At 43.5% G+C, this 26,250-nt stretch overlaps 1 protein-coding gene across 1 annotated transcript in view; it reads left to right on the forward strand.

The window, feature by feature from the left end:
* LOC119431117 (complement C3) overlaps positions 1 to 26,250 on the forward strand; it is an 87,090-nt gene that overhangs the window by 52,677 nt on the left and 8,163 nt on the right. Inside the window, exons 24-37 of the mRNA XM_049657862.1 lie at positions 1,952 to 2,027; positions 2,108 to 2,264; positions 3,804 to 3,890; positions 5,462 to 5,630; positions 7,270 to 7,436; positions 9,299 to 9,448; positions 12,643 to 12,753; positions 13,862 to 13,958; positions 15,676 to 15,714; positions 18,436 to 18,493; positions 20,025 to 20,112; positions 22,315 to 22,386; positions 23,809 to 23,914; positions 25,636 to 25,725. Coding sequence (XP_049513819.1) covers positions 1,952 to 2,027; positions 2,108 to 2,264; positions 3,804 to 3,890; positions 5,462 to 5,630; positions 7,270 to 7,436; positions 9,299 to 9,448; positions 12,643 to 12,753; positions 13,862 to 13,958; positions 15,676 to 15,714; positions 18,436 to 18,493; positions 20,025 to 20,112; positions 22,315 to 22,386; positions 23,809 to 23,914; positions 25,636 to 25,725 — 1,467 coding nt within the window. The remainder of the gene's footprint in view (positions 1 to 1,951; positions 2,028 to 2,107; positions 2,265 to 3,803; positions 3,891 to 5,461; positions 5,631 to 7,269; positions 7,437 to 9,298; positions 9,449 to 12,642; positions 12,754 to 13,861; positions 13,959 to 15,675; positions 15,715 to 18,435; positions 18,494 to 20,024; positions 20,113 to 22,314; positions 22,387 to 23,808; positions 23,915 to 25,635; positions 25,726 to 26,250) is intronic.

Here is a 26,250-nt window from a genome sequence, read left to right on the forward strand (position 1 = left end):
ATGTTTGAATGTATCCTGTTTAAATTCCAGCGGATGTGCCTACAAATTATTTTAAAGGGCGCTAAGGCGCTGCGTCATATTCTTTGCAGAACTGACGACAATGCATTGTAGAGTACCGATCAGTTCTGGACATCCCGTTGAACGATCCCATACATTGGCAGGGTGTGCCAAAGTTTGCACCAGTGGTCATAAAACAGAGCAGTGATGGCGGAATGTTATTCACCAGCATAATCATTAAATCAATTCTTTTTAAACGAAGCAGCACTATGAATAACGAGTTTCTGTAAAAAAAGTAATTGCGGAATTTGATATCGTGACATTCTGGCATTGTATCGCATAATTGCGACACTGTGACAATCTGCTTCGTTTCCTCCTTTGCTTTGGTGACCACAGGCATGAGATAGAAAAAAATGAAGATTGTTACATTGCAGCACGTATTGCAGTATCGAGAAGCGAGAGCTGGTCGCCTGAAAGTCACCGAGAAAATGATCTCTGCAGGATCACACATGGTTTATAAGTATATGAAAATTTCGTATCGGCACCAGACCTGGTTCTGTTTGCCAAAAGCTGTTCAACTGCATCAATGCAGAATAATATTTTGTCAATTTGTGTTTGTTAACTATTTCCATACCATGCCTGTTGAAATCGATCAGTTTGATCGATAGTTTTTCTACACGTTGTTAAACATTTCAATTCTTCTACTAGAAACGTCATGCACCGTCCGAAAGGATAATATAGCTTTTATTATCGGTGAGATTTAACAATTTTCGGCAGATAGGGGAGCCGAGAAAAACAATAATTTGACTTCAGGTATCTCCGAAACGACGCAAAATTAGTGCTTCGTTTGACCCGGCAGCATAATTTTTAAATGACAGCATCAGTGAGGACAGAAAAGCTACGGTCGGGTTGTATAATTTTCCGACCCGATGTCTTGGCTGCTTAAACCATGTTTCAAACAACGGTAGATGTTTATGACTGTGTATTACTTCGGTAATTGTGTTGCACTAATATCAAGTGCATCTTCATTTTTCCCACCGTGGGTTGCTTTTATTCATGAGGGTTTCCACAGCATAGGTACAAATTATTACGAGCAACCCTTCCCGTCATGAGGGGTTTACACTCCCACAAGAGCCCATAGTCCATTTCAAACCTACCTTCGACCGCCGCTGGACTAGCAGTCTTAACCTTTTATTTTTTGAACACCACCTGTGCAAGTGGCTTTATTCAATACTGTACAGTAATGCGCAATACTGCACTTTAATGTTAAGTACTGTACAATAACTGAACAAAGCCCGTGGAGGCTCCCGCACCAGTGGAACGCGCACTAGACTAACTCGATTGCGCAGGAAAACTGATCGTGCGCAACAATCAAGTATGTTGAGGTTTCTGCATGCTCCCTGACCTGACAACCATTGCTTCGTGAGCCTAAATAATGCAGTAAAGAACGAACCAGGTGCCTGCTGCAAAGAATAAAAACAAATGCTCCCTGCACAATAAAAAGTAACCCACCTTCACGTTTGCAAAGAGACTGCTTTACCGTATAGCATGACCATCATTATGGCTATTATTGACACCAAAAAAATCTGCATAACACATTTTTTGTGTGGTCTGACCTACAAAAGTCGGGATCTAGGAACCAGGGACATATTTTGTAGATCTCAGATTTTTTTTACCCTTAGCAATACTAAAAAGAGCAAATTATTACTTTCATTCATGTGTTCCTTGAGGTGATTCTTTGAAGCCTCAAAAACTGTCAGAGCAATTGGTACTGCCTTACATCTATTTAAAACACCTGGGATCAATATGGCTATAATTTTATGCATCACGCTGTGCGTTGCGACCACTACGTCTTGACATAAAACACTAATACATAAAACCACTGAAAATGAGCATGTCACTGGGAGTAAGAAAAGTGTTCACTCGTTCGGTGCTTTCTGCGCCATCTACACAGGATACGGGCGAGAACTGAAGTTTCGAAACGAGAACGGATCGTTTGCCACTTTCCAGAAGAGGCCTGGGAACGTATGGTAAGCCCACTCTACTTGCCAATGTCTTCGTTTGCGTTTACGCAGATACACGCCATGTTAAGATCCACTGATCTTGGCAGGTTGACCGCCTTCGTGCTCAAGGTTTTCTGCGAGGCCCAAAATGTTATCGACATTAGCCCTGACGTCATAGAAAAAGGATTATTGTGGCTTTCGAGGCAGCAGCAGCCCGACGGCAGCTTCGAAGAGCTTGATCCCATTGTACACCGAGAAATGCTGGTAGGTATTTCAAAAGTCACAGTTTCGCCCCAAAAGGCGAAGCATCGATTGCGATAGAAATTAGTGGACAGTTATACGATGTAAGGATAGTAGTTTTATCGGCCGTATAGACTTGTAAACATTGGCATACTAACCAAATGAAGAAGCATGGTGACATGCACGCACAAGCAAACATGAACGCATCTCACTCCATGACCGCGGAATCTCGCTGTCAAAACGCTGGAGTGAGGAAGCGCGGTGACAGCAGCGAGTGAATTGACCTTCGTGCTGCGACTCGCATCAACGCGAACTAAGCCGAGAAAACACAGCGCACGGTGGACTGTGTCCCCGACGCTCATGGCTTTGAAGATACAGCGGCCCAGGCGGGCGCGCGTGGCCGCCTGGGCCGCCCAGAGTAGGATGCGCCCCCCCCCTCCCCCTTACTAACCGCCTCACGAAGCGTTGCACGCGACGCAAGACCGTGCGCTTCCTTTCCGCTTCCCTTCCTTGCGTGCGCGAGATAAGCTGCGATCGAGGGCTCACCGTCGCACGCTTTCACTCGCACATAAAGCGTACGGCGCGCGGCGACGATTTTATCGCCCTTGGACTTTATACGGACCCACCTCACGGCGACGGCAGTAATGCGCCTGGAGTGGCCACATAATGGCTATCTCAATAATACACCATATACGAAACATGTAGCATTACCACCACTACACGTCACTGTAACTCAGTGGATATAAAATGCTTCTGCTGATAACGAGATTGCAGGTTTGAGGGTTCAATTTCCGGCTGAAATGACCACACTCGGATGGAGGTGTGCAACTGCTGTCATGCACCAAAGCTTGTACTCAAACATGCACCTAAATCTTGTGTACTAAGTCCTGGCTTAACGTAGAACAACGCTAGATAACCAGAGGTCATCTGTAAGCCTCCATTCTGGTGCTCCTCACTGTCGTTTAGCCTATTTGTGAGGGTAAACCCTCTCAATAAATCAATCAATCAATATTGACAGAGAATTTCCACTATATATACGTACTTTTTTGTCATAAATAATGTTCATAGGGACATGAAAAATAAGCAACAGCGCAGCAGTAAAAACGAACACGAAGGAAGTTGTAGACACAGCGCAACCTTCGTCTTCGTTTTTAGTGCGCTGTTGCTTATTTGCCATGAATCAATACCAACTCGCCCAGTCTTCCATCCTCTTATTAGGTGTGCTGGGCCTGCCTATGGGTTCTAAAGACGAATTGTTTCAAGCTGTGCTTTCCAAGTTCAGCATCACCATCATCATCAGCAGCAGCCCATTTTTATGTCCACCAGCGCACTAGAAACGAAGTGTTTTCCAACTTTATGCAGTTCTAAACATTTTTAGGAACCAAGTGCTATCTTTTATAAAGGGCCAATGAGGGAGCGCGCTTTCATTAAGGAAGCTTTCGTGAACCAGAACGAAGCGTTTTTGTCTTTCGTATACATTTGAAGCAGTGTGTTTTTTCAGGTTCAGTAATACACTATATAGGGTTATCTAATTACGATTCTCTTTCCCCCACCAATGCTCAGGGAAGCGTTCACGGCAAAACGGCGATGACAGCGTTTGTTCTGCTCACGTTTCAAGAGTGCGCGGCTGCATCAGCTTCAGTGTCTGAGGTGAGCTTCATATGCTGTTTTCTGGCTCATTCGGCAGGAGCAAATGTAAATTTAGAATTCAGGCAACGTTGAGCACAAGCACAAAGAAAGGAAGGAATAAGTTGGAGAACTGCTGTCCATGTGGTGTTGCGGGGTCTGCGGAATGCGGAGTGTAATTATGTTTGACTTAAAAAGAACGTGGCAATGTCGCAAAATGCTTGGGTTGCCAACAGTTTGCTTCCGCATTTTTTGGCAAGTTGTTCCAGTCGTTCTTCGCAAGTATCGAATTTTAGGCTCGTGGTTTATGTCTTCGAAATATGACACTGTCTAGCTCGTGCCATTGTTCGTGCTAATGCCATACAAGTAATCAGAAGCTTTCCTTAGGACCTTCAAAGGCTTCAAGATCTGTGAACGGAGTGAGTCTGTGAAAAAACAAAGATATAACCTACAGCGGAGCATGTTAATCACACCGTTGCGGAGTAGTGGAGGCGTATATCAGCAACGTCAGTGAAATTGTAGTCGTTTTATGTAGCACATACAGCCACGAGAACCTAATGTTTAACGGTTTTTCATGCTAGTCGCTAAAGCATCGACAATATCTGCGTAACTGTATTTTTTTAATTAATTTCTTAGCAGGACATTTTTTACGCTTAGTGTTTACAGTGGGCCTGTGCATCTGTGAATGCAGTAGCCCTGCGCATGAGACGTCTTCGACTTCATAGTGAGAGCTGTCCAGTGCTGACGTTGCTTAAGCATTCCATCGAGTGCTCGGTTTAGCAGTACATGTTTCTCAATTTTTCGTCAAGCATGTGCGTATTTTAACGCGAGAGAGAAGTCTTTGAACACCCATGTTCTGAGAGCTTTTGACTGAGAATACAAGCGTAGCCGCGATGATATATCTGCATCATCATTGAAGTACTTTACAATGTTGCCTAATGACTACGTACTCGCGTTTTTTTGCGCCACTGGTGCAGGCATGATACGTCACGTATTTGCACGGTCGGCTACATAGCCGTAATGCGGAACCCATGTCGAATTATTTAAAGGCATAAGGAAACGCTTCAGTGAGGTATGTCAGGGGCGGCCAATTCTCCTGGCCGGACAGCGAATGTGCCATTACACACGTACGTGTTTCCGGCGCGCAGGTATGAACGAACATTAATTAGCTTTTCGTTTCACATGCATACGCTTACTCGTGCGTGATCTGATCAATGATCCTTTTCATGGCCTAACACGCTATGTTATTGCTGTGCCCTGATTTTATTTGGTATAGTCAACTTGTATCTGTGTCTGTGTGTGCTTACGCAGTGTGTGTGCAATCTCACGTGCTTATTCTAGTGATTATTTCTTTTTTTCTTTAGTGTCTGATACGTTCTGGACGTGAGAATGAAAAGTTCATTTATTTCAGCGCCCTTTCTGTTGTTTTCTTGATTGAGGAGCTTTATTTGACGCATTTTTTTAGGTCACAGCTTTAAATGCAGCAGAATTTTATGACTCAGACCTAGCTAGCGTGCGTTAACCATGGCGTGCCTAAATGCAACTTGGCTTATTGTAATCTGTGGTCGTGAGTGCTTCATGATACCTTCCTGCAGGGGATCAACACAACAATTGCACGGGCTCAATTTTATATGAGGGAACGCCTGGATGCCATCAAGTTTCCGTACATAGCGGCTCTGACGGCGTATGCACTGAGCTTCGCTCCCGGACCCGACCGGCAAAAGTCGATGGACGTCCTAAGAGCTCACCTGCTCGAAGACACAGGTATTCTTTAAATCAGACTGATTTTATTAAAGATATTCCGGCTTTATCACGGGACTGCCTAAATTCTTGAGCGTGTGCTTGGATCAATTATTAATTTTGTACATTCGAATATTAAAAAAACAATACATGACAGAGCGGGTACAAATCAGCACGCTGAAGGGATAGTGAAAACCTATAACGCTGCACGAAAGGCAATAAACTCTTACATGGATCATTTATTGCCGCTGATAGCATGTATGTATTAGTATAAAATGCACACTGTGCCATCGCGTGTGCATGGACCTATTAATTCAACCACATTTGACATAAATATACGCAGAGACTGCCTTTATTTTTGGTGCAAACCAATTTTACCACTTTAATCGACGAGGGTAGCTACTTGGTCTTGTATATATGGTGCCTTCTACTTTCTTGTAGCGCAGGCAGAAAGAAAGGGACACGGAAAGACAAATTAGACAAACACACAGCGCTAACTTTTGACAGATTTATTTCCAGTGATCGCAGGCGTACTTACACTCCCCAAAACGCCATAAGACACGTGCACATTGCTCGGCAAATACGAACAAAAACCGGGAAAACCACACGCGGTCACTTTCGTGGCCACAGTGATTATTTAGAAGGGTGTGCGTTTAACGCGAACAGAGATAATCGAGCGCATTTATTGAGAAAGAAATTGATGGTTTACTGGCGTATGCGCTTGAATTTTGGTGCCATGACGCCGGATGGTCGTCAGATTTTTCGTCCCATGAGCCAGCTAAGGCTTTCTCCTTAATAAGCTCTCTACAACGAATATCCGCTTTCATGCGCATCATTACTTTAGGAAGCGAATAGCCGTCTATAAGAGGTTAGGCTATTTGTGACATCAACGATTATCGTCAATGGTTTCTGCACAATTTGAGTTCTGTGCGCTGATTTGTGTCTGCCAATAAGTATTAACAATACAACCCCGCTAGTTGCGGTCTTATTGAAAAAAAGATACTGCTTCCCGCCGGATCGCCACGCCAGTTCTGAAGCGCATCCTGTGGAAGTGTGGCTATGCGCTGTTAGAGCTTCTGGTTAAATCCGTGCCTAAACAGTGCAGCCAGCGAGAGTGATTCAGCTGCCATGCGAGATTAGAAACGATCTCTGGGAAACGCAAACCCACTGTGAAATGAGTTGCTGTAGGAAAACTGACCGCCGCGAAGAAAAAGTACGCCGGATGTAATGAACATCTTGGAATGCATGTGAAGCAGTGTTTTCTTGAAGTGGCTAATTAAATGCTATAAAACTGTACATATTCAGCACCACGTTCTGACGTACAATGCTTACGTGCCTTCCAGAGACCCCTACCATGTGACTTAATTGACCGATATAAGAGGGATCGGGCTAATTTTGAGATCTGTATGTCCTGGCACGTTATTACTGTTGTGATGCACAGGCGTGAATTAGGTGAAGCAGTTGATAACAAGAGATGAGTTTCACTGTTGGCTCTTGATAATTTCTTTTATCATTCCAAGTTGATCGTATCTTTCTTTGCAGACTTTATTGCATAACTTTTCCGTTCATAAACAGCGCTTGCCCTGTGTAAGTTGTTACAGTTCATCGTCCGTTCGTGCGGTGCCATGGTCTTTTTTCTTTTTGGTCGTGTTTCCATTTTCAGATATGAATTCACTTAGCACGGGAGACGAGGCTACAGGCATTGACGTGGAAGGCACCAGCTATGCCCTGCTCGCTCACCTCAAGCATCATGACATGGACTCAAGCAAGAAGTTTGTGAACTGGCTTCTTCGGCACCGGTCAGCTTCGGGGTCTTTCGTGTCCACCCAGGTTTGTTTCACGTCGTGAGATGTCTTTATTTGACCCCAGGTCATCGCGAAATCATAGTGCACATCATATATCAGGCTCCTACAATAGTGGCGCCATCTTCTGTAAGTAGTGCCATTACGGAGGCCTCCCGGGTGATGGGGCAGGGCGTGTCCTTGAAACCATACTCTTGCGCCTGGTCAGTGAATTGCTGATGTCCACTGGTCATTACACGTACCCTTAGTCAGCTTTTCAATTTTGTTTTCCCCGCATTTGCTGAATCATGCAAATAAGTCTCATTAATTAGTTACTTCGTTGGGTACATAATTAAATTATTCATTGTCGAATTTTTAAACTTACACTCCTGATTTAAGTTAGCTTTTGGTCAGATGTACTTATTACGAGAAAGCCAGATTTCAAGACCGCCTTTACAAATTAAATTTTTTGTTTAAATACCGCATAATATAACGATATCGAATATATTGAAAATGCAATATTATTTGGCGCACTTGTGCTACGTAAGCAGGATGAGAGGCTAAGGCATCTTGTAGATTGATTGATTTATCTATTTATATATTTAAAATTAAAATATTTATTTATTACTGCAATGCAAAGGAGGGGGTATTAGCAGGTACATAATCAAATTTTAATGTTCTGACCCTCTAACAATTTTGTTAAATGTTGAAGACTGTCTAAACTACATGGTACTGTTCAACGAAGCCTATAATAAACTTCAAACATGAAACTTAGAATCATAAAACTAAAACAGACAAGTTGCAGGAAAATTGTGAAACCAAGGTGGCTAATACCTTTAGGAAGCGCAATAAAGTCAAACGGACATAAATTTTACAGTCTGAAGTAATTAAAAAGCAAAGAACGAAGGTAGCAGTAAAATTAGACATCGGCAAACGTTGTGGACATCAGGAAACGGTTGTGGAGTAGTTGTAAGAATTCACCCCCCGTGAGTTCATTTTCCAGATAGTCCTAAGGAAAAATGAATACTTCAAACAGTTATGCATGGGCGAAAAAGAGTTATGGTCAGGTTATGAAAATATCTCTATAAGTGTACTTATCAGGAAAGAAAGTATATTTCGTCTGAATATCTATCTTGTTTTTCCCTTGGACTATCTGGTGTAGTATTTGAAGACGGAAGACAAGATCCTTTCATCTCTTTCTGCTCGAGTTAGCAATTCCAATAGTGTTTTTCGAAAACAGAAAATATATAAATAAAACGAATGGCCTGTTCAAGTAGACCGCCAGTGATTGATGTCAGTCTGTGTGAACAGATGTCAAATGCTGGCGTTGTACTTATAATTTGTCGCGACCAATTTATAGGCAAATAAACGAACATAGGAGCGGCAGGTTACAGAGCTGGCCCTAAAAACAATTTAATGCTATCCTTGGCTGCTACCTAAATTATATCCTTATCTGAAATAAAATTGTTAGTAATCTTGAGTACTAGATAATGCAGTGCGGTACCTCGCAAAATAAAATAGTGATTAGAAAAAATTTACACATTACCATGTGTCTTATACGCATTATATTTAAATACAAGCTTTTGTTTTGGAATGTTGATCTTTTCTAATGTGATAGTTTTTTTGCTTTCTCTATTTCTTTATTAATTTATTTTCATGAGATGTCGGCATCGTTGTCGATGCTGGTTAGACTTGCATATTTGCCTATCTTTACACAAACAGCATTGAAAGTACGCACTCTCTCATTTAAGTTTGAGTCTTTGTCTATGAAAACGCGTGCTCGAAACGAAGGCATTTTGAACATAATTTAGCTGTGACATCTTGTTCGTGCTTCCCTGGTGTTCTTTCTTTACCCTTGTTTTTGCACTGTTCTTAAATCTTCAACTCACTGATGTGTCTATTCTGTCTCAGGACACCGTCGTAGCACTCCAAGCCCTATCGGAATTCTCAATACAAGCTTCTAATGCCGCTCCTGACATCTCTGGAGTAGTCCTCACTGATAATACTCTTCAGGACTTCCGCATTAAACGAGACAATGCTGCTCTGTTGCAAGAGTTTCAGGTAAGTACGATAACCACGCTTGCTTTTTAGATGCGAAGCAGCTTATGGCGGGGGCTTTGTCCGTCCTGCGTCCCGCGGCGTCCCAGACCCCCACAGCGCATGCGCGTCCCCTCCCCCTCTCTCTCCTTTCCTACGCTCCCCCCTTTCTCTCCTCTAGGAATTCTCTACTGTACGGAGCGGCGCCCGCGTGCCACACCCCCAAAGCGCATGCGCGTCCCCTCCTCTCTGTCTCCTCTTCTACACTACCCCCGTTTCTCTCCTCTAGGATACGGAGCGGCGCGCACGATAGGTGATGCGACAGCTGCATACTCCGCTGGGGGCGCCACGGTAGTTCCGCGGTATGAAAATGACGGAGCGCGCCTCATTCTCTCTCCTGTGCAGCGCCGCGATGAGCGCTCGGGCCGCTGCCGCGAAACCATCTCCCGCTCAAGCTAACCATCTCCCCGCTGCTTCGCATCCACACATGGTTCCCTTTAGTGGGAGATGGAGTAATTTTTTTTCTTTCACCGGTCCTGGGTGGGTATTCTGTAAGAGTCTTCCCTAGTGGACTGTCCACTTCGGCTGTCGCCATTGGCTTCAGCTTCACGAGCGCGACGGAGACTGGCTGGCACCTTCGCGCTCGTGAGGCTGAAGCCAATGGCGACAGCCGAAGTGGACAGTCCACTAGGGAAGACTCTTACAGAATAACTCCCTCCCCTGTACTTCGCAGACTCTGCAACTGTTTAAATAGGTACGCTCAGAATTCAGTTGCTCTCCCTGCCTCTTAAACTAGAAACATGGCATCACCCCGTCACCATATCTTGCACAATACTTACAGTATGTTAATAAACAGACCGCTGTAAACCGACTATCGGACTTACTAATCCCCCACTTCTCTAAAACTGACAAACTGAGACCTACAAAATCCTTATTCTTTATTGATTAAGGCGTGCGTCGGGTCTAGTCGGAATAGCGTAATGAAGATACAGCTGTGCAGAGATTCAACATACACACAACTAGAATTACTTTCTATGTACAAGTAGCTTGTTTCCCCTGCACTGTATCAAACTCGAATTAATCGCTGCATCTGTTAAGTCACTGTCAAAACAAAAGTGCCACGATTGTCCCACCTGTGTTATTCAACCCCTGTTATTACACAAACCAAGAATCGAATTTCATCGTTGCTCTTGTGCAGCTTATCATGTCAGAATTCTGGAGTTGCTTACTGCCTTGATCCAGTGATCTGCAGTATGTAGTAACTAATTAAATTCACCATACCTTCATAGGTACGCAATAATTTGGCATTACAATAACATGACTTACCAACAGCAGTTGTTCAAGAAAGGCTCAGAGTGCGGCCACCGCTTCAACAAAGGGACTTTATTCAGTCGGGGGTGCTATCGCCTTATTTAAAAGCGTTTGCTTAGGTCCCTACACCCTCCACGATGATTTACAGTTAACTTCGAGGCATCAGCAGTAGTACTATATGTCGGTATAGACGTGAAGTACATCAATACATCAATTATTGATGTTTTAAAGCCCGACTCATTGAAAAGAAGTAATTGGAGTGTATTGCAAGATAAAACATTTATCATATAGCTAAATTCTTCAAAGCGCAGGAGAGTGTTTGTCTCTGTCTCATTGCAGTGCTGCTAATTCGGCCTTGATATTCGTGCCAAAGAGCCACAATTGTAATTGCTTCCGGCGTTCCGACACGGGGTGTCGGAACGAAATGATTTTCGTTCTGGTTTTAGTTTCGTTCCCCTAGAAAAAAGTTCCGTTCCGGTTCTGCTCCAGAAAAAAAAATATCCCGTAACGGTTCATAACGGTTTTAGTTCGCATACAAAAATTTTCGAAGCAAGGTAACGATAAAAACATGAGTGAATGATCAATAGGCGTATTATCAATTCTGAGATCATGCTCACTGCCTTCACGAGCACCACCTAAATAGCACGAGGCCTATGCACTCTGATCCGTGACGTCATGCTACCCGGCCCAACTGCCATATAATCTAATGAAGACGCTCCCAAGTAAGCAACGGTGATTTTGACGCCACCTATTTCGTCACTCCAGTCTTTACAATGGAAATTTCGGGCATAATAGCATGACGTCATAAAGCAAAGTGGACAAGCCTTGTGCCATATAGGTGGTGTTGCCTTGACTCAAGGCCCTGAGTATAATCTCGAAAGCAGCATGTCATCGAGTGTGATGGTCGAAATGTAAGGCCACCGTTCCATGAAAACTAATTAAAATGAACAATAAAAAAATTATAAAACTTCGGTAACGAAGTGTTGCACCCGTAGAAAACGAAACGATAAACTCTCCAGCGCTCAAGCTCTGGGTTTTGCTATGATGCTGACCTGCTAGTGCACCGAACGGTAGGCGCAGATTAAAGGAGCGCTCGACCGGCTATCGTTCGCACAATGCCTGCCCGAGATACGCGCTTATGCGGACCCCTGAGATGCGCCCTAATGCTGATATTGCCTGGCGTCGGTTGATTCAGATTGCTGACTTTCCTCTTGAACTAAAAACCAGTAAAAAATATCTCGGTTGCAGTACGAAACAAAATAATAAATAACATTTCGGTTACGTTTTCGTCCTGGTCAAAAAATTTTTTTTCGTTTTTGTTTTTGTTTTCATTTCGTTCTGACCCACTGGTTGTGCAGCTTAAACTACTACTGCACGTTAAAGAACCCCAGGTGGTCAAAATTGATCTGGAGCCCTCCACTACGGCGTGCCTCATAATCAGGGCTGGTTTTGGCGCTTAAAACCCCAGAAAGAAGAAGAAGTTTACACTACAAATGTAACCCACTCCCATCTAGGCCCTGTAAGGGGCTGATAGTGTGTTCAAATAGATAAATATATAAATAAAATTGAAAAAAAAGGTCACAGCAAGCACCCTAGTCTTGATAGAACACGTTTGTAGGATGTCACATTCGGGGCTCATTTATGAGCTAAGCCTTGAGCGGAAGGAGATGTGACGAGAGGGTCACAACCTCTCCAGTCAGTGGTATTTTCCTGTCGCATGTATCTTAAGCGGATCGACAGGTTACCCCCTCGCTCTTATAAACCGTCTCGCCCTCGAGGTGTGACGTCTACACAAGATCGAAAGTTTCTCGAACTTCGATCGATAGAGAATACTGCTTCAAGCTCGCGAAGTGCTTGCCCCTACACAGACTGCGACAAACTACGAAAGGTAACGCGCGTTCTCGCAGATTGTCAACGCCAAAGGAAAAATTGTCGTGAACGCATCGGGAATAGGCACTGCAGCACTGAATGTGAGGCTGAGATACAACGTTCTGGTTCCATCTCAGCAAGGCTGCAAGGTATGTATTTTTTTCCCTCTTCTTCTTGGGTCGGCTGTAAAAATGCATGTCGCCTCTACCCTTTTAACCGTTCATATATTTCAGAACAGTTCGCATTCTTTGGGGCGTATGTTTGTCCCACAAAAATATTCGCTATCTTGCTTGCGTTTCCATTTTGAAAACTCCGGGCTCGCTACTTCCCTGTTGAGAATGCTATGTTGAGTAGCTGGCGCAACACGTTAAACAAAGGAAACGGCACGTAAGATCGATGATGATTTTTCTTGTGGGACACAGATACCTCCCCAGAGGGTTTAAACTGTTTTTAGAGTGAAGCAGATGGCGTCAAATAAACTCATTCCGAAGCCTTCCTTAAAATTCCTGGCATGTTCGAGTTCCTTTATGCGAGGTGGGGAGGGGGGAACAGCTAACTGACAAACGCGCCAAAAGTGGGTAGTAGCGTAGCCGGGAGGGGGAAAAGGTAAACCGGGCTAGTGTCCCCCCCACCTCCCCAACCTCCTCCTCCAAGGTTCTCTGTTAGTATGCGGCCTACCTACACCCCCTAGAAGGTTTTGCGCCTACCCACACCCCCTCACCCACTCCGTCCCCGCTCAAGTATGCCTCCTTTACTCCTTCATTACACAATGCCTCCATGACTGCTGGTATCTCTACTGACACCCATAGTCTTCCACAAAACTCATCACCAGAGATAACTCGGGCGTCAGTGTCTATGGGGGCACACCGGGAACGTTCCCCTCCCCTCTTTCTGGTGGCGCAACCCACCACGCCTTCGCAAAGGGGACGCTCACAGCATCCATCCATCGATTCTAAGGCAAGTGTGGTTCAGTCAAGATGCGAACGATGGGAAAGACGTGGAAGTGCTTAAAGTTCATTTTCCTGACTTGAAATGACTTTGTCATTTTGCGAATGCCTTATCTTTGATCAAACACTGCGTTATAACTGCAACAATCTACAATGTGCATGTGTGCGTGCAGAAACCGATCGCGTTCGTATGTTAAGAAAAAAATACTTCTTTGGCGTTTGGAACGATAAAGCATTAATATCCTCGTTTTAACTCAACCTCTACTTGTGGAAGCCACATTTACATAGATAAACTTCTTTCTTTTTGCAGTTTGCTCTTTCTGTTGCAGCCGAAATATACAGAGAAAGCATCGAAGGCCCTGGAATACTTCCCGACATTCTCGTACAAAAGCTGGGTGTACAGTGGTGTAAGCAAAGTTGAAAACTCGCTTGGACTCGCTTATTCACGTGCACATGGTGTGGCCTAAGCCAGCTTCGATTAAGCTACGTCAGCATATAGGTATAGAGGAAACGTTTGCTTTTTAATTTTATGCCACGTTGATATTCGCTGTGGCTACTAAACAGCAATGGGAAGTCGGTTTGGACTGATAAAGTACTCTTCGAAAAACAAAAAAAGAACTATTTTTTTAGAAGGAAAAGGTTCAAAATAAGTGGACAAAATGAACACAAGAAGTTCCCGCCCTCAAATTTTCCGCGGAAGTCTATAGGCGCCGGTACTTCAGTGCGATGGGACACAGTTCAAGGCATTTTGTCATATTTTAGCCGTTTTTCTTTGAGAAAAAAAAAGATAGGAACACTTGCTAGGTTTAGTGTCACGTTTTTTCAATAATGCGAGGTAATGCTGTCTTACTGACAAAAGCACAAGTAGACACTATCCAAATCCATGACATCACTGTGACAAGGGCCGTAAAGCTCTGCCCCGCAATGAGACATGTTCACTTTTGTGTTTGCTCTGGCTTACCAAGTTTCCTGCCATCTTAAGAATGACCACTTCAGCAATCCAGGGGGGCTATTGTGTAAGTGTCCGGGACATGCCCATTTCGTCTGCTTTTTAAGTGCTGAGTGGCTGCAGGCACCTGTCTCCTTCTGATGCGTGTCCCAGCCCAGACAACCAGAACTTCAGCAGTAGACGAAATGGACATGTCCACTAGGCTGATACTTACAAAATACTCCCCCCCCCCCCCTCTCCCTTCCTGAAGCATAATTTACCGAATAGAGCCTAACCTAATAGCATACCGGCCAACAACCTTGGAGCGTTGAAATTAGTAAAATCTCGCTCACCGGGGGTTGGGGTTCAGGGATACATACACACTTTCTCAAAGGTGACTTAGCTTTCGACGGAGCGCTCAAGCAACGACAAACTTGGCACAGGTAATAGTTAAAAGGAACACATTGCTTTCTGGTCACAGTGACCTCTTTCGCGACCGGGTGATTCAGTAACTCATCTGCACAAACCTTCTCGAAGTAACTATCCCCCTTGCATTCTTTCACCATGCATCGGAAGACTTCCACTGGAGGGTTCGGGGACTTACGAACCAAACGATTTCGCGAACTGGATTTATATTTCATAAAACATCACGCAACATTCGTAAATTTGTAAAACGAACCCAAATTCGTAAGAAAATTTCGGGAGAGTTGGCCGGTACGCTAATAATAGTCTTCTTCCGTGTTTATTAAAACTTCTACACCAGCTTACATTCGTGTACATACTACAGTAAGCAAGTGATTTTTTTGTGTGTGTGACTGAAGGATTAGGTGACTGATCACGTAACTAAATACTGGGTTAGTGACTCAAATGTACAATCATGCTTTCGCTTGAGCAGATGTTCTTTTTTTTGTCAGATGCTTGATTTCATGGTATCCTTATAATAATGCGCCCTTTACATTAACGCTTTAGTCTAAATGCTCTAGTTTTATATTTAGCCGTTTCTTAAAGGCGCAAAAAAAAAAAAACATTCACGATGTGTTTCGTAAGTCATGCAGTGTGCTCTTAAACATGCCAAATGCTATAACGATCGATATCGATCGCTTCTATGGGCAACTGTCGTTTTCATTACTTCACATCTGTGACTTTCATCCAACGTCTCATTTTTTAATTAATGCGTCATTTTGGGACTGTTGCAGCGCACCTCGCATCGAGGCATCGTGTTGGACGAGCGCAGGGTGAGAAAAATACGTGCATTGCGATCACGACCACTTCCTGACGTTCTAGTTTTCTCCCTAAATTACCTGATGGTGACTGTAGGAAAAAAAAAAACTCTGGAGTGCGCGTACAGTGAAATTATTCGTGTTAGTGAGCGGTAAGCATAAGGGATGCATTCGTGTACAAGACTTGCGCAATTGAAATTTTGTTCGCCATTAAGATCAACTGATGGAAGGAACGAATAAACAAAAGCTAGACCCGTCTGATGCTAACTATAACTGTCTGTCTTCTGTGTGAAAAATGTTCTGCTTACTCAATGTTGTTCGGTCGCAGAAATTCTGGATCTCCTCTCTAAACGTTTTTTTTTTGACACTCGTTTTCTAAACACCCTTCGCGGTGTCTCAAGTATCCACGCAGTAGTGATGCTGAGCCCGAGGTCGCGGGTTTCACTCCGGGCCCTAGTGGCCGAATTCCGATGTGGGTGCAATGGCGAAACCCATGTGCACCGTGCCTTGGTGCACGTTAAACAACCCCTGGTTGTCGAATTCAATACGAATTTACTCCAATACTTCGTGCCACACAGTCGCATTGCTGCTTCGGGACGTTAAATCCCCTAATTTGATTTGAATTTCTTTAGTTTCTATGCTTTGGCCGCGGGCTTGTTCTATTTACTGTACTTGTGCAGTATTAACTATTAACGGAAGTTGGGAGAAAAGTGTCATGAAAGTAATCAAATGCGTTTTAGTGATGGGCTCAGGTACTTACCGTAATCAATTAAATTTCGGAAGGAAGTAATTGTAACGGATTATTTTTTTCTCTAACGTGTTCAACTCTGCCTTTAAGAAAAGGGAAAACTAGTTTTGCCGCACTGAACAAGTGTTCAATATATTGCAGGAATAACATTTCAAAATTTTCAAAAAAAAATCTTAAGGTCGCGGACGTGTCCCCGCGGTAACTTTAGGGGCTATGGCGTTGCGCTGCTGCGCTTAACGTCGTGGGTTCGAATCCGGCCGCGGCGGCTGCATTTATATAGAAGTGACATGCAGTAACGCTCGTCTACTTCGATTGAAGTAGACGTTGAAGAACCTCAGGTACTTAAAGTTTATCCGGAGTTCCCCACTATGGCCGTCCTCATAATTATATCGCGGTTATAGCGCATTCATCCAATAATTTTACTAATTTTAACTGGGCAGCTGGTGGCATTGTTAACTGCTTTCGCTAGTGAATTGTTTGTCGCACAAAAGTTGCAACAGTGATACCGGCTGCCTTGTGATCTCTATTTTACACAATGGCATGGCTGTCATGTAGACTCTTTTCACGACAATCCGCCATGTTTGATCTCGTGGTGATGCATCCATCGATTGCACCAGCTGCCTCTGTTTCCTGTGTGTTTAAGCTGGATGTGCATGACGCTGGCGCGGCTCAGAAAACCACTGCTTCGGCGGATATTTTAGACGGTGACCGGGTGGACGACACGATGCCTTGGCCACAGATTTCAGAGGACACGTCAGCGCTTTCCGAGCTCATTACGCCCTGTCCGAACGGCACAAGCAGCGTAGACGGTGCTTGCGGCAAAAACGTCACTAGAAATGTATTCCAAGCTATCCAAACTTTCCGCTTATGAACTGAATCAGGATCAGTGTGTTTCGCTATTCGCTATTTATTTACTTAACACTTTGAAGCAGCGGCTTGTCGCGTTTCTCACTCAGTGAGGTTCCTCGGTGCGGTCACTATCGAGTTGTTTACGTTCTGCCTAATGGCTCGCGGGTGTGGTCAGTTGCGATAGATTTGTTCTTGCTGCACACCAGGCTTGCAACGTAGATGTTCTGTACTTTGTAATAGCTTGTGCCAAAAACGTATTGTCGCTATGGTCACTCGCTTACAATGTGGACCGTCACGAAACAGTCGGCGGGTTGTCTCATTATGCATCTTATTATGTCAGGAAACGGTGCTACTCTCTTTGTCACTGTGTAACCAGCGGTACTCACTCTTGCCGTTGTTCCGAAGTTGAAGTCCTTTCTTTAGAGGTCAGTGATACAACGCTGACGGATGAGTTATTTTTTTTATCCTTGAGGAAAGCCGTGCATCGCGAAGGGCTGGCAGTGCAGGCAGTCCTTAAGTAGGAGCGGTGCGTCAACTTGGCCACACAGATTCATTTAATTCCTTAATATGCCGGCAAATATTTTTGCAGCCAACCGCTGCACACGTCTACCCTCTACAGCTCCACATTTTGCAGCATGAATGGAGCGCATTGTGTTGGCGAACACCGACTTGCATTTCCGACAGGCGAGCGCACAGTAGCAGGGCAGAAGCGGTAATGATTTCGTATTTGTGCGCTTTCGATAAGGCAACGTTAGGATAAGGCAAGCGCCATCCAGTTCGTCTAGATCAAGCCGTTCCACGAAAAGGGTCTATATCGGGAAGTTATGCATAGAGGGGAAGCCAGCATGGCAATTAGAGTTAGGTCTACACTTGGTTTACTGCTGCTACCTTTTGTCACAACTAACTTGACGGAAGCAACGCTTGATTTTGGATTTGGGAGAAATCCTCTAGTGTACTAAAAACCAAAGTCTCAAATCAATTCAGACTAACATTGTGGTATTTTATTAAAACTGGCGCGCTTATCATAGCCACGTTGCCTTTTGTTGCGGTTGCCTGTTTTGTTCCGTTTGCCTTTATTCGCTGAACGGTGAATAATGAAAATGAGTCGGCACCTCGTGTTTACTTCATGTATTTTTCAGAAAAGCCAAGAAACAAGCCTGATGATGAAAATACGTATCAGATCAAAGTGTGCACCAGGTAATTATTGTATTCTTTTCGCCCGTGCTTTTTGTTTATTCTTGTATCTACCTGCCCCCTCCCTTCAAGTAGGATAGCAAGCCAGATTTTTTTATTCTGGTAAGTGTTTTCATTCTCTTTTTATTTGTTCCTTGCTCTCGTTCTGTCTTGTTTTTTTAATATCATATTACGCCTTGCGGTGCCAGTCGGCTTTAGACATCACGTGTACGACACTTGTGCACTCCAAGGTACTGCAATAAATGCAAAAGCATTAGGGAAAATAAGGCTTATACCGTGTTGCATAGAGCTTCAAACACTTCCGATTCCAACTTAGCTGCAAATTTCAATATTTTTAAAGTGTTTTAGTAAAACAATTTTGAAGGCAGACGGCTGGGCTTTGCATGTTAATCCGTATGTCGTCATGTAACGGGATAGCAGTGTTTTACATCCGGCATATTTATCAAGGGGCTGGATAGATGCTTTCCAAGTATGCCGTCGCGTGAAATAGTTGATTTTCTCATATATTACGTTTCTGTAGAGTCGTCGCACGCAGTCCACATTCTGTGCACTTGACAAAACTCATTGAAGAAATAAAAATTCTTCAACCGATTTACAACTGTCAACTTGTTATGGTCCTAAAGATATGCGGAGAAGTAATATTTATTGGACAAAATTAGTTGGAGCTTGACAGGGATATCAGACGTAGATCCGTGTCTAGTTTGCACGATGAAGTCCAGTAGGAACCTCCAAAGTACTGGTAGTTGGACCGGTTCATATTGATTTGCCGTTAAATTGCAGTGGCTACAGAGGTGTTTGCAGCTGTTGCATATGGATGTTTTTTTTAATTCCAAGTGCAATGAATTCTGAGTCAGTGTGTGCTTCTTCACTTTTCTTCGGACCTTCGTCATTTGTACACGATATAGTTTATTACAGATCATTGTGGATCTGCCGTGGTAATTATAAATCCACGAGAACGCTCATGGTACTTGCTTGCATCCCAACAAAAAGTGTATTGAAGGCAACAATAATAAACAGAAAAGCAGTAGAATTTGGACAATTTTAAGTAAGAACAATTGTCTCGATGTTTGAAGAACAGGCTGGTTTGAAGACTCGGCTGGCACGAAAACCGAACCGTATGCTGATTATAGCTCAGCTAATACCATGTGTTGCATTACACGCTTTAGACGTCACTGCCTCGATGAGTACATTGTATGGCGAAATATTAATAGATGCTTGATGCTTCGTTATCAATGATGCAAATGCATGCTTTTACTGCCTCAGTGTTTTATGCATCGGCGGTTCATCGAACAAGAAGTCTGCTTTAATACCAATGGAGTATTTGGTACCGCAATTGCAACGGGCTTGAAGTTTGTGCACGGTATCCTGAATGTAAAAAAAGAATGCGTTAGTGTTCCTTACCTTATCGGTGCATGATTGCATTGCAAACTTTAAAAGTATTTGTTTCGTCCCTAAGGCTTCTAACACTGTATTCAAAATTCCTTGCTTGCACTAGAAACATGTACAAACACGCTTTTTTAATTTCCAATTGCAGGTACTTGGGCGGAAATGAATCGAACATGGCTATTGTAGACGTTGGAACCTTCACTGGCTTCAGGCCGATTAAAGATGACCTGAACAAAGTAAGGAACCGTTGTATGTTTTCCAGTACGAATATTTTTAAAGCAACAAGCGGCGCAGCTGATCATTGCGCGGGAAGTCTGTGAAGCAGGAGGGGTTACGTTTGTGAGATGTAATAGTCAAGGTAATTTTATTCGCATCGTTCTAGATGAAATTGGTTAGACATTTCACGCTCCCAAATAAGCAATTTTAATTGTACGAACTGACTGAATGAATCTTTGCGTCTTTTGCACTTTTAGATCTGTATATATGCAAATAGATGCAGTGTTGTGATGCAGCTAGCGGAAAGCTTGCGGCAAACGAAAACGTTTCATGGTTGAAAGTTCCACGAAACGTACACAAGTTGTTCTAGGTTATTTTCGAATTGAAATTAAGTATTTTTATAGGTGTAAAGTAATTATTTAGGAAAGTGATAACGCGCTTTGATGGAACACAGGAGCAAAGCAGTTAACCGGCAAAACGTTGACACGAGCCGAACATAAATATTCGAAAAATGTCAGCGTCGACTAAAAATCGAACCCCTTTTCTTTCTTTGAAGGGGAGGGGGGGAAGCAGGGGGTTGCTTATGTATATATATATATATATATATATATATATATATATATATATATATGCAGAAAGACAAGCACTGAAGTGAATAATCCTAGTAAAGACTTTGCTTTTTTCTTGAGAACATGTAATGCTATATCGAAGTGTTCAAGCTCGCAGATTGAGTATAACTGCGTGTGAAGTGTCACCGTAGATCCTAGCTGACTTAGAACAACTTGAGCCTTGCGGTGACCAATGTGCATGAGACAGTTTTTCATGGCGGCAGGTGCCTGCAGTTGCAATAAACACGTATGTTCTACCATGAGATATTACTGAGCAAGCACAATTCATTATTGAAATTTCCAATCGAGTACTCTGATCAAACGTTGAAATACGTAGAATTCTTGAAATTTTGTAGGAACTGAATGATTTCATTGAGAACAGAAATCGAATGCTCTACTGTCCCTGGTTGGAAACGCATAAAGGCCACAAGGATTTCACTTGTATGCGGAATTTCGATTATTTGCCTACACCCTACAAAGAATCAAACACGTTGCGTGCATGTTAACAAAGAACCACATTATCTTGCCTAACGAGGAATTGTCTGTCAATTAAGTACACATATAACTTATATATAGATATGAGAGGCAGAAATTGTCATAGGCTTTTGGAAGTTGTGCCTGTGTCGAAGCAGTAGGCAATCAGAAAATATTTTTCTACAACTAGCTGATTTTTCATACATTTACAAACAATTATGCCCATGTTTGAAAACTATTGCAATGCATGGATACGTGAAAGAAGCGCCGACACCCCTAGAAGAACAACATTCTTTTACCATCGAACGCACGTGCTTAAAGTATGCTACATGCATGTACGTCGCGTAGCCTGAAATTTTGTTCGGGGGGGGGGGGGGGGGGGGGGTCACGTTGCAGCGTGGTCTCCTCCTTAAAGACTTTGTCGAGGGATCTTATACATGAATAATATAACTGCATTGCCATTGTGTAGAAACGTTGTGTATGTGTGCCAATGCCATGCTGCAAACGAATTATTGAACACTACGCACTGTCAAGACAAGTAAAATATGTATGTTTCATAAAAGAATATATTTGTATGTCCCAAGCATTGTCGCATGCATACATACATACGTACATACATACATACATACATACATACATACATACATACATACATACATACATACGTACATCATACATGCATACATGCATACATACATACATACATGCATGTAAACGGGTGTGCATATGTATGTATTTATGCCTCGTCAACAATTTGAAGAGGAACACCGTTACTTGTATCCAAGGTGCAGTAGCGGGACACCTTCTGCATAGCACATAAAGTTGCTTCACACGAAAAAATGAGTAACAGGCAGTTTAGTTCGTCCACGCGCACACATAAGGCCCGAATTTACGCTTCAGAACAACCCCTTGATCGAAAAAAAATTGAGGTTCCTTCACATATTCGGGGTCAAAGGCGCAGAATTATTTCTTTAATTTCAACAGCTTGCGTTGCGGCTTATACGGGTATTTCAATGAAAGCGTGGAGACCCACCTCTGGTAAAAAAATGAATAAACACTGTAGATAAAGCTCCGTGAATGCCTTCAATACGTGGTTCCTGTGCATTGCGTTAAGCAATTCAATTTTCTCCTCTGTTGCAGGTTGTCAACGACACGGCAGGGGTGGACAAATACGAAGAACGGGAGAATGGAGTCTTCTTTTACCTTAAAACGGTAGGCGCTCCACACTGTATGCCCAGAGAAAACTTGCTGTTTTTTAGGTTCGAGATTATTGAAGTTTTCGGGTAGAAATTTCGCACACACATACGTTAATACAGAAGAAGGACCCAAAGTCACATTGTCTAGGGGACCTCCAATTGGAGAGTGTGCAAGGAATATGGAGATTTAAGCAGCCAGAAATAAAGCAGTACCTTCGAATCAGGGAAATACAAATACCAATCAAATTTTGAAAATACATTATCAACTTCTTTCCAATAAAAATGGCCATAAGAGCGAACGAAGTCTGGAGTAAAATAAGAAAACACAATACCGGCAGTGAGCATTTAAAGGGGCCATGACATGGTCGTACGATGGTTCTCAGTATATCATTGTGACTCACGAGCAATCTCAATAGGGTTACATAAATGAAACTGTGCCTTCAGCAAGCATTTGATCTCGAAATGACAATTTAAATCGCTGCCTCTAAGCCCCCGTCATTGACAGTCACCGCCATTTTGGTATGGACTGTGTGAGGTCGAGAAATGCGGAGCCACCGTTGTGCACATCTGCTATGAAACATTTCGAGGCCGCATCTGAAGTTTTTCTCGGCACGTTCTTGCACCCATCGGCCTGGCAAGGGCCTCGTCGTTCAATTGTGCCTGCAATTTCCCCACTCGCACAACGTAAAGCAGCCACAGATAGCCGAGACGCACATGCACGAACGAAACAACGCATGGCGGCCGTGGCGCAGTTCCCCGCTCCTGAAATCGCTTCCGGTATACTTGCAGTGCGCAGATGCATAGCCTTCGAGGTCGGCATTGCTTACTCCGACGGAGGTGTTGCGGAGGTGCGATTTCATTTCGTCACCGCTTAGTGTTTCGGGACTGCTGTGCGGTTCATCTGCGTCACAAAAAAAAAAAAAATCAAATAACTTCTTTCAATTGCGCCGGATGCACTCAAATTTGGTTAGGTTGCTTTGGGACGCGTATGGCCTAACATGCACCGTATAGTTTAGGCTCAAGAATTTCGTGTCACGGCCCCTTTAACGAATCAGCGAACAATTTTACTCTTGACGCTCCGTGAGGCAACTTGAGCACGTAGAACAAAATTCACATTTCACAGTCGCTAAGCAAAAATGCCCCAGAGCGAGTACTCTTATGCAGATCAATCAGGTATTGTTGCAGGGAAAAGAGATAATACAATGTCAAACAGTAGTAAAGAAAATTCCGTCACATGTTATCGTTTCAAATCGAGAAACAACTGCTTTGATCACTGTAAAAACGCCGCGGCGTTTGATCATACTCGACTTGCTACATACATGTTCCCAGCAATACTAAAAGAAAACTGAGAAATGCTTTTTGCACTGACGGGCATATAGCCTAATGAATAGCTACAAGAGAGATCCCGTAATTGATAATGAGACATTTTATTCTTAAGGTCAAAGCGGCGACGGAAACTTGCCTAAAGTTTCGGGTTGAAAAGGAATTTGCAGTAACAAATCTTCAGACTTCCACCGTGAAGGTGTACGACTACTACAAGCCGAGTAAGTGTGTTTCTTTCATAGCCCGATGGTTACTCATTTAAGTATGTCCAGTTACTTTTTATGACGATAATGCTCGCCCAGGTCGGAAACTGATCTTCACGTCTAGTGCGTTCCTACGTACACAGTATGTGAGACCGCAAAATGACGGATTTCTTTCTACGATAAACCCATACTTGTATAGCGGAGTGAAGAATAAACTCTAAACGCTTATCAGAGGCAATAGCAACCATCGAGCAGCTTCTATATACTCACCGTATGTGGCGTCAACGCACTGTAAACCCCATAAACGCGTTGTGAAGTGATTGGGTGAAACGCGTTTACTAGTGAAAACGTGTATTCTTAACGGTTATCAGCGTTACGTCTGCTTCGCGCTCAAAAGCACATAACCTCAGAATTATAAATGCGAAGCGTTTTTTCCCTCGGTCTTACCAGGCACTTTACAGTGGCTAGGTAGCAGTAAGCAGCGCAAAACAGGCGCACAACAAGCAAGTAAACAGCACAAAAAAATCAAGGAAGAAACGGCACAATAAAGACAAAACGACAGTGTTGACGAGTTGCAAAGCAGTGCTATGTCTGCTGTTCTTTCTTTTTGCACTGCGTTCCAGGTGGCTCAACATCCAAGTAACTTATAGTTGGTTGTGGCTAGGTTCCTGGTTCGCCTCTGTTGAGGCCTCCTATATACGTAAAAAAAGAAAAAAAAATTGTGTCCGGTGTTGGGATTCGAAAAAAAGTGCCCAAGAGTCATATCAGGATACTCTGCCCATTAGGCCAAAGGTGCTGGCATGGATTTAATAATTACCTCTCTCCTTCTCCAATGGTAGGTAGCGCATTTAGATGAACGCGAGGGTCACGTCACTTAACAACGATTTGGGCATAAAATGGAGAGCAACAGCACATGGGCGACAGTTTCCTTCCATGTCTAGGAGGCGACAAATTACTGCTGCTAAAATAATGGCAGAAACCATCAGCGATGATTGTGAATGTCAGCGAATAGCCCGGACGAAGAAACGCACGAATGAACAAACAACAGAACGAGCGACAGATTGAAAGAGAGAGACAGAGAGAGATAGAGAGAGAAAGAGCGAGTGTACGAACGAACGTTTTTCTTGCCGAGCCTGACCACTAACCGTCGATGGACCGACCACCGACCGAGGTAACACTGACCACCGACCAACCGCGAAGACGGCTGAAAGGGCCGAAGAAAGCTATTCGTTTTAAAAATACGTACCAAAAAAAAAAAAAAACACAAAAAACAGGCAAGCAGAGGAGCGGGAGCGCGTCTCAGCAGAGAACCGCGAGGTCTAGTCCTTAGCCCCTGTAATGCTGAACGTATGGTTAAACTTATGTTTATTTTGAAACCTCAAAATTTTTATTTAAGCACGGGAGACGTGCTTAATTAGACAGTTGCAGCGTTTTTGATGGGCAGGAGCGAGTTTTCATATCCGGAGAGTATGGCAAACCAAGTACAAATTGTTATACTTGCTGCTATAATTAGGTTTTGCCTGAAATATAGTTTCATTTTTTATACGCAAGTCCTTTGTGAAGGTGAAGAAGTTCTAGTTTTCCTTGATACGTAATTTTGTTCGGGCTTTACGGGGGTTAACTCGGGTCAAACGAGTTGGACCTGTGGGATTTTCTTTCTCTACTTTTCCTGAAAACGAAGTTTAAAATCTTCACTAATACATATCGCGCGCACGATTTGCATTCCTCCTCGTGTCCAGACGAGCTTTGCAGCCAGTCCTACAGACCAGAGCCAGCGAGCACTTCGGTGGAGCTCTTCTGCGATGGAAACATGTGCAAATGCGCTACAGGTACGAACGGTGGGAGCTTTTAGCCGTCTGGTAACAGATTATAATTCGTTGTAATGAGTGTTGTTTTTTAATCATGCCAGTCAGAGAAATTTATTTTGTCAGTATATTACTACCTTTTACGAAATGCTAGTACAACGCAGACCTAGACAGCTGCTGGCGAAACCTTATGACAATAACATCGGCAGCTAAGTGGCACAGTGTTGGCGATTGCAGTGTAGTAGCTGTGTGTGTTCTGGTTAAACTCTGTGTCACAATATGGCGCCAGCAAAGCAACTGAACTAGGGTGAGTCGATGTGCACCTCCTCTCCTAGTGGTGGGTGAGGAGGAGATTGAGGCAGACTAAGCTGAACGAGGGGCATTAGGTTAAACCACGGTCTAAGAAGCTACTTCCTACATCGTGGACTATACATGTCTCTGTCTTCGTTAACCGGGGATCCGGAAAATCGTAATACACTTACGGACTGGACAGAACTCTCTGAAAACCACTACGGACCACATTAGGACTCGAGAATGTGATATTCAATT

Source organism: Dermacentor silvarum, chromosome 10 (genome assembly GCF_013339745.2).
Source record: "Dermacentor silvarum isolate Dsil-2018 chromosome 10, BIME_Dsil_1.4, whole genome shotgun sequence".
Taxonomy (NCBI): domain Eukaryota; kingdom Metazoa; phylum Arthropoda; class Arachnida; order Ixodida; family Ixodidae; genus Dermacentor; species Dermacentor silvarum.